This window comes from Cyprinus carpio, chromosome B3 (genome assembly GCF_018340385.1).
Source record: "Cyprinus carpio isolate SPL01 chromosome B3, ASM1834038v1, whole genome shotgun sequence".
Lineage (NCBI taxonomy): Eukaryota > Metazoa > Chordata > Actinopteri > Cypriniformes > Cyprinidae > Cyprinus > Cyprinus carpio.
The window spans coordinates 940,131-949,504 of record NC_056599.1 but is presented as its reverse complement, the minus strand read 5'-3'; the positions used below and the strand labels follow the sequence as shown (position 1 = coordinate 949,504).

The 9,374-nt window shown below is 37.0% G+C and overlaps 1 protein-coding gene across 1 annotated transcript; it reads left to right on the top strand.

Moving 5' to 3' along the window:
* The first annotated feature begins 5,454 nt into the window (after nucleotides 1-5,454).
* Nucleotides 5,455-7,606, top strand: LOC109106044. Its single transcript, XM_019119349.2, has 6 exons — nucleotides 5,455-5,709; nucleotides 6,062-6,382; nucleotides 6,484-6,804; nucleotides 7,129-7,176; nucleotides 7,295-7,375; nucleotides 7,464-7,606. Exons 1-6 carry the CDS (start codon nucleotides 5,649-5,651, stop codon nucleotides 7,484-7,486), a joined length of 855 nt encoding a protein of 284 aa, XP_018974894.1. The 5' UTR covers nucleotides 5,455-5,648; the 3' UTR covers nucleotides 7,487-7,606.
* Nucleotides 7,607-9,374: the final 1,768 nt, after the last annotated feature.

The window sequence follows — 9,374 nt, the reverse complement described above, 5'->3', positions numbered from 1 at the left end:
GCTTAAACGCATTTCTTAACCTCATCTTACACACTGATGAGAAAAATTCAAAACAATACTACAAAAACAGGAAATAAGTTATGTTGCTTGTGCCCCCTCAAAAAAAAAAAAAAAAAAAAAAAAACACTTTTCACGATGAACACAACAAAAGGCACAACAAATGTATGCATTAGCATGTTTTATTTGAATTCATACAGTACATTTATTTGTGTGGTAGTGTTTTGCATGTAAACAGAAAATTCACATTTACATGTCTATTTTTACACATTTCTTTCAAGAAGAGAGGTATATAGTGAACATAAAATTGACACAAAATGACATCCATCAGAGAGAGAGGGGAAAAATATTATTGCTACAAGTTTCCATCATCTTGGTGGACACTGGTAGATATTTGAGCATACAATGACATTTGACAGATTTTGGATAATTTTACATGTGAAGACTCACATGATGGAAAAAAAAGCGACCAGCCGGCAGAGGATTGCGCTTGGTCTTAAAACCTTCCTCGAGGGGCTATGTTCACAAATCAAACACTTGTCCAAAAAGAATGGTTAATTCTGAATTTATTCTGAGTCTGTTATTCATATGGTCTAGGCCAGGGGTCGGCAACCTACGGCACACATGCCAACAGTGGCACACAGAGAGATAATCACTGGCACGCGAGCAGTAGGGAAAACTACATACTGACGTACATTTTGAGACAATAACGTCTCATAGTCACACAGCCTGTTAGGCGCTATAAATACTATTAAAGTGTAAGAAATTAACTTGCACGAGATCGCTGCACATACTAGGCACTTCAGATCAAAGCCTCAGCGGTCTAACAGCGCTCATCAATGTCAAAATGACTGAGATGGCCAATCAAATCAAAGTAGGCGGGGTTTGTTCACAGAAGCAGAGCGTGAAGCACAGTGGTTAACCAGAAAAATTAAAAATGGCACGTCATGCCTAAAAGATTGCCAAACCCTGGTCTAGGTGTTCATTCTGCGTATGTCTTAAATACGGGTTGTGTAAATGTCTTCTTTGATGCTTTAAATACAGGACAATTCCGTATTATACGGAATGGTTGACAACCCTACTTTTGCTCAGCATGACTTAACATGTGCTTCTTCAGGATTCCTTTTACATATGAAACTCTTTCCACACTGAGAGCAGGTAAAGCGTGTTCTGAAGAGTGAGTTACCAAATGGTTCTTTCTGTGTAAAACTCTTTCCACACAGAGAGCAGGTAAAAGGCTTTTAAAAGCTGGAGGAGATCAACACACACATCTCAGCTCGTCCACACACGATCAAAGACATGGAGGAGATGATGAAAGCCAGTGAAATCTGTTTTCTGAAGGTCTTTCAGTTGATTGATTGATTGAGTTGTTGATGATCAATGGTGTGCTTGTTCTGCAGGAGTTTCCAGCCTCAGTGGAAAGGTGAGTGATCTTCTGGTGTCTCTGGTCTCTCTGCTTCTGATCCAAAGCCACTGCAGTTCTGATCCTGAATATTCTTCCAGAGTCCAGATCTCATCATATCCGGATCCACAGACACCTCCTGGAGCTTTGATTCATGTGCCGTGTTACTTGGGCAACCTGCCCTTCAGAGTCTGGAAGAAGATGCAGGACGTCGTCCAGAACAGTGAGTTCTGAGCTCACACACACATACATATGGGTGGAGAGTTAAAGATTTCAGCATTATGTGTGAATAAAGAAATGATCTACTGCAACAAAATCAGCAGCTTACTTTTAGAATGAATGAATCCCAGAATTCAATATGCTTGACTTTCCATTTTCAGTCTAATGAAATACACCGATTATTTCATCAGGTTATTCATCTGGTTATTTCATCAGACTGACAGAAACATTTATACACACACACACGCACAAATATAAAATTATTATTTCAGTTTTAGTTGATTTATATTATTAATAATTTTAGTTGTAGTTTTACTTAAAGTGGTCATGAACTGAGAAATAAAAATTCCCATCATCTTTTGACATATAATAGGTCATTGTACTATAAAAATACCTTGTAAGTTTCAAAACAACTTTTATTGAAACCAAGCTCCGAAAACAACTCGTTTTGGAATGTGCCACTTTATGATGTAATAGTGTGACCGCCTCCACAGGAGAAGATCAACGCCTGCTTCTACATCACTGCCTGTTTAGCCCCGCCCACCAATTCACACTTGTAGTGGGAGGAGAGGAAATACAAGATAGATGCAAACACAGGATTACTCCATCAACAGAACCATACAGATGACATTACAAGATCACAAGACACTGTGTAGAGTAAATTGTGAAAAATAATCTTTGAATTGCCTTCCTTGTGATCCTAACACTGTATCTAGATTGTACGCAAGCACTGTTGCGTCATGTCACGAATCAATTTCTCTTTCAGCTCAGAAGCTGCACGAATGCTTGGAGTATGTCAGAAATAGAGCAGGTCATCAGTTTACTGCCGGGGATTTGTTGTGTCAATCTGTGCCTCATCCAGTGTACACAGAATCACTGATTATAATGGGTTCTGTTGTCTATAGTCATGTCTGATGTTAGAACGGGGGAAAATTAGCAAAGAGCTCCAGATTGCATCAGATTTGCTTAACGTTTGGTATATACTGTGTATTCATACGTTTTTAACCCAAATGACCCATGTTGTTTTCAGAGTATGTCCCAGCAGCGTCCATCTGTTATTTTAATAAGCAAAACTTTGAGCCAATGATAGCAGTGGGCGTTTAATTGAGAGTCTTGCTCCCTGCCTATAAAAACAGACTATTCTGCTGAGAGGCTTAAAAACAGTGTAGAAAATAGGCTATTACTTCTAAATTATGTTTTTTTTTTAATGTGAAATCACACTAAGTTTGTAAGTGAACCACAGAGAACATTATAAAATAACAAAAAATGCACTTCATGACCCCTTTAACAATAACAAGTTTGTTATTATTATTAGTAAGCGGCATTCAGTAAATAGCTTTGTAATTAATACAAGATTATTGGGTTATAGTTTATTTCTTTTGAATATGAAAGCACTGTGTAAAGTTCTGTACAAAGGTAAGATTTTATATCAAAACAGCTCCTTACTATAATTTAATATAAATGACAGCATAAATGAAATAAATATCTTTTCAGTATGTCATTCACTGTTTCTGACTTCAACTTTCAGTTTTGATAAATCACACAGAGAATGACTGACAGTGATGAGAGGAAAATGTCTGATGTGTTTGATCAACAGGACACGAGTGAAAATTCATAATAATAATCTGTGTTGGGTTCACTGTTGATCATTATATGAACGTCAGAATAACAGCATCTGTTGATTGTGTCTCATCAGCTCCTGTGATTCTGGATCCAAACATGGCTCATCCAGGTCTAATTCTCTCTGATGATCTGACCAGTGTGAGATACAGTGGCTATTAACCTCTTCCTGATAGTCCAGAAATATTTAACTGGTATCCCTGTGTTCTGGGTTCAGAGGGTTTTAACTCAGGAACACACTGCTGGGATGTGGAGGTTAAACAGAGTGAATACTGGAGTCTTGGTGTAACTACAGCATCAAACCTGAGGAAGGGATATGTTTTCTTTGACACTGATGTCTGGAGTGTGAACTATGATGAGGAAAGATGGTCTGAACCATTTGGTTTCCATGTTAATCAGGATATTGATCGTGTGAGAGTGTATCTGGACTATGACAGAGGAACAGTGTCATTCTCTGATCCTGTAACTAACACACATCTACACACATTCACAACACCCTTCACTTACACACTCTTTCCAGTTTTCCGTTGTTCTTCCTCTCTGAGGATCTTAATGATCAATAGTCAGTAGGGTTGGGTATTGAAAACCGGTTCCATTTTCTAACCGGTTCCAAATTTCCAAGAAACAGGGTATTCAGTAAATCTTGTCATATAAGACGTGTGCATTTCAATTCTGCTTAACGATTCCTGTGTTTGCATTTTAATGTGATTTAAAATGATTTAAGTGCAGGAACGGAAAGAACTTGCATCTTGTTTGCGTGCAGCACACAGGTCTGATGGCTCATTTATACTTTCACCTGGCTCCGCTCCGCGAGCCTCTGCAGACTGCGCGCGCACAAGCCCAAATTCTAGAGGCTTTTATACTTGACGCGTTCAACGTTGTGATATTATTAGAAATGACAGGGGGTGCACAAGTGAAATCACCTTCGGAAGTAGCAGGAAAGAACAGAGAAGTAAAAGTATCCTGGAAATGACATCAGATCATTCAGAATGCAATGTTTTAATGCCACATATACAGTATTTTTAGATTCAGATTGCGTTCGGTGTTAAAGAGACGGCAGCCTAACAAACAAGCTGCCTGTCATTATAAACGTGATATAAACATGATTTCTAGTTGTGTTTTCTTTTGGAAGGCAAAAACAAAGCAGTTTCGCTTTCTCAACGAAACAGCGTCACACACCGTGGCCTTGAGTGAGCAGAGGTGGTTTCTACGAAGGAGTGTACCTTGGTCTTGCAGCAACCACATGTGATGACCCCGGGCTGGAGTCCGCTTTATCCACGGTGAAACCCCATTCGGCGATCCACAGTGCAAAGTTTATGTATTTCCTCAGCAACCAGCACAGATCAGCTCTAGGCATGACGAAGCGGATATCGTCCTCTTTTGGAAGGCCAAACAAAGTAGTTTTGCTTTCACAGTGAAACACACAGCGTCTATACGACATGGCGGCGGCGGCAACAACAATACTACTTTGCGTGAACATCTGGGCGGCATTATGCAAATCTTCCCACATACTGACGTAGATATGTGGGGCGTGTTAGAACGAGCCGTTTCAGGGGTGTGTGGATGAGTCTAAACTTTTAGAAAGAATATCTCTTTGGATTTCAGACGTCAGTCTTTGCAACTTTACAGATCTTCTTTATGCACCAAGAGCTTGTAACACTCCGAAGAGAAAGGAAAATCTGAAAATCGCATCATATGACTCCTTTAAAAGCCCATCCATCACTACTGTGTGAAGAAGACTCATTATTTTACTGCAAATGTTTAGGTCAAATATGTGTTAATACTTCAGGTTTAGTGAAAATCTGTCATACAAACATGAGGTTATGGAAAATTACCACAGAAACTGTCAAATATGCACAGATATGAAAATATACACAAATAACTGAAGATGAATCATATTGTTCACTGTGAGCAGGACAAATGGAAATTTTGATTGTGTCATTGGTTCCATTATATTTCTGTTTGTGAGCTTTAGAGCAGAAACACACTACCTTGTCCTGATCTAATGTGACTAATAAGAGTGTGATATTTCAGAGTCAGTGCTCTGTGAAGCTCATGAACACTAATAGCTCATGATCAACCTACAAAACTCACCACAGAGTCATCAGTCACTCTTCTGACATCTGATAATTTATGGCATGAGAACAATTATGATCAAACTCTCTCTAATGAGAGTTTGATGACAGTGACAGTGGATTTCTAAAAGAGTCTAGAATAATTCTAGTGAATGGATATTTTCTAGAGAAATGGGAAGCGACACTTCTCCATTATGACTGGCATTGAGTCACTATATAACAACTCTAATACATTTCTGTAGATCAGAGGAAGTTAAAAACACAGGAGGAGCTGAGAGTATTTAAAGAAAGAGTTGAGAGTGTATAATGAAGAGGAAGACTGACAGAAAGAGAAGATGGCTGATAAGTGTCACTTGTGTCTGCTGGGACTGATCTTTCTCTCTTCACTTCTCACAGGTAAACACATCTGTTTTCTCTTCAAGACAGTTAGTGAATTGATCATGTTCAAATGAACTCTTTCTCAGATCAGTTTATTATTGTGTTAAAACAGAACATACTGGATTATTCCTGATCCACTAAAGCTAGACAGTTTCACACTCAAACATCTGCTGAATTATCTTCATGTTAAGAGTGTGTTTGTGATTCGAACAGCTCTCTGATAAAGATAAATAGTTTCTTCTGCAGAGAGTGTTGTTTGAATTAAGTGAGGAAATAAAGACTATGACCTGTATCTTTTAATGCTGGTATGTTTATGTTTGCATTTATTAATATATAACATAATGATCACTCAGATGTTCTTGTGTTTCAGGTCTCAGTGGAGTGGATGATGCTCATGTGTTCATCAGTTCTGGTGAAAATGTTCGTCTGTCCTGTAATAATGCTCTTCATGACTGTACATCAACTACATGGATCTATAACAGATTCAGTCATTCAGAGACAGTTGAACTGATTCGTTTAGGGATAAAGAAGAAAAACACAGAGAGTTATGAGAGACTGAGTCTGGGGTCTGACTGCTCTCTGAACATCAAGAACATCACAAAAGAAGATTATGGATTTTACATCTGCCAACAATATGTGAATGATCAACAACAAGGAACTGATGCTCGTGTTTATCTGCATGTTCTTCATGGTAAATTTAAGGTTATTTGGTTAATTTAAAAAGGGCAAATTCTTCATGTAAACTCTCATGATGATTGAAGAGTGTGATGTGTGTGTTATTTTGTGTTTCAGTCTCTTCGTCATCTTCATCATCCTCACAGACTGAGTTCAGTGCAGGCCGCTCTGTGACTCTCTTCTGTCAGTTGTATTCATATGCTGGAGTCTCTTGTGATGATTGGATCCGTTCTACGGGAATTGATCTGTTCTGGGTGAATCAGGCTGGTGTTAAACTGACGAGATCAGACTCCAGATATCAGATATCAGCTCCAGATCACTGTATCAGCTCTCTGACTACAACACTCCTGAATGAAGATCACAACAGAGAGTGGAGATGTGAAGTTACTCACAGAGATCAAGTCAAAACCTCAGCCACATACACTGTCAGGTATTCAGGTGAGAAACAAACTTTCATAACTTACTTTCAGAGGACTATCTGATACAGAGACATGACTTGAGGATTAATAATGTCATTCATTCAGGACAAACTGAAGGGTTGCATATAAATGAGGCATAAATTAATACATGTAGTCATATATTAACCAGTGCATTTCTGAGCTTAAAAGGGTCCTAAATCCTAAATAATAATAGATGATAAACTCACAAAGCAGTGGAAGTTCATTCATAATTTCTGTGATGTGAAGCTCAAGTATGCTGTGATGTTGATGTTTGGTTTTTATGTTCATTTTGTTTGAACTGAATTAACAAACATGATCACAGATCCAGCAGAAACTGAAGTCAATAGGACTGCTGCATCAGTATTCAGAGGTACCACATGTTTTTACATCGTTCATTGTTTCATATCTTTGTTTGCATTCCCACTTTCACAGATTTTTTTTTCTCTTCCTTTTTTCTCTCTTGGTTGTGTCTCTCATCTTTCCTGCAGTGATTGTGATTATTGTAGAGTTTGCAGTGTTTGCTGCTCCTACTGTGATTCTTCTTCAGATCATCTGTGACAGAAGAGCTGGTGAGTTTTTGAGATGATTCACATTGATCTGTAATTATCTGCAATCATGAGAGCTCAGTACATACTTTTGTGTTGAATTATTTTGCAGGGAGGAAGGACTCACAGCACTGAGAGGAAATAGTGATGAATACAGTATTACAAAAAAAAAACTCTCTACAAATAACAGGCCAGAGTACACTGTAAAAAAAAAAAAAAAAATTATATGACTGGCAACTACGGCTGCCAAACAAAAACCTTAAAAATAGAGTAAAATATCTTAATTCAAATAAAGTGCAAAAACAATAATTTTACAGATATTTTCATTAAAAGTTTTAGTGAAAAACAATGTTATTTTATGGATTTCTCCTTGTTTAAATTAAGATAATTTATTTTACGGTTTTTGTTTATAGTCATATGACTTTTTTTACGGCACAATTACATTGAATTACATTTATTCAACTTAAAGGACAAGTTAACTCTGAGAATGAATATTTCCTGATAATGTACTCACCCCCATTTAATCCAAGATGTTTGTGTCTTTCTTTACTTATTCAAAAAGAAATTAATGTTTTTGAGGAAAACGTTCAAGGATTTTTCTCCATATAATGGACTTCATTGGGAGTCAACAGGTTGAAGGTCCAAATTTCAGTTTCAATGCAGCTTCAAAGGGCTTTACACGATCCCAGATGAGGAATAAGGGTTTCTTGGAACATTTTTATTTAAAATGTTTTGGCATTTTAATGTGTAATAAAAATGTATTTATTACGAACTTATTAAGATGCGTAATGGCTGTATTTCTTTGCAACCACAACAAAAGGGAGACTTTTCAGACACTCACTTCAGCTTGCTCTCTGCACCAGGCGCGAGTCAAACGAGCTTCAGTAGAACAACAGGGAATCAAGTCTGATGAGATATTGTCATATTGTTCAATAAACACATTCATAAATAAACAGCACTAGAAACTGCGAGCATACATTGTCAGTTAAGTCACGAAATTACCAAAATGCAAAACTGTGCATGTATGTGCATTACATTTAAGAACGTCTCTCGAATGCTTGCAGCCTACTGAAATATTCTGCAATTCGAGATCAAGGGGCGCAAGATGATAGGTAATGTAATTTTTATTTATAATTGAATGCACAAGTATGCGAAATGTGAGCACAGTGTAGTTAAATGTAATAGAAAATATGCACTTTTTTCATTAATTTGTAAAGTACGAAAATAAAAAGAAAATGATACCATAGGCCAATATAAATGGATTAAAAAACTCATTTTACATTCTTGCATTATTTTCCATTGTACAGTGCTTGATTTAGGTATGAAAAAAGTGCTGCAATGAATTATTTTGACAACTAATAGAATGTTATACATTGACTAATAACTTTTTCAGAGTTCACCGATTATATAAAATTCTGTGAAAGTTGACTAGTTATCTGCATGTCTCATCCATGAGTGGGCCCATGCAATGATGGAGAACAAGATTTTGGGGGTATTAAGACCCAGAACCAAGCTTATTGAGCAATAAAGCTAAAGTGAGCCTTAGGTAATACAAAAAAAGCCAAAGTGAGTCCTTTTAAGGCTAAAGTGAGCCCTAAGTAATAAAAAAAAAAAAAAAAAGTTGTCATTCACTCAGTATTACTTGATGTAAGTAAATAAATACAAATTAATTGTATTCAGTTGTGTTTTAGGCACTAAAACAGTTCAGTACTTTATTTCATTATAGAAATGGATTTGTCTATAATGAAGATTTCTGTGCCACCCCAGATTGGTTGTTGCCACCTTCTTGGGACACATGTTTGTGAATGGGCATTTGATTTACATTTGAGAGAAACTAAGATTGTGAACAAGGATACAAACTAGCCACTTTTCACTGAAAATTGACGTTGTAAATTCAAAATAGGCCATCTGTGTGATTCAAGTAGATTTAGTGAGTTGATAACTCTTGCTACTTCATACTTCAATACAAAACAATGCTGAACTTTGAAAAAAAAAAAAAAGATTTTTAAATGTTATAATAGTG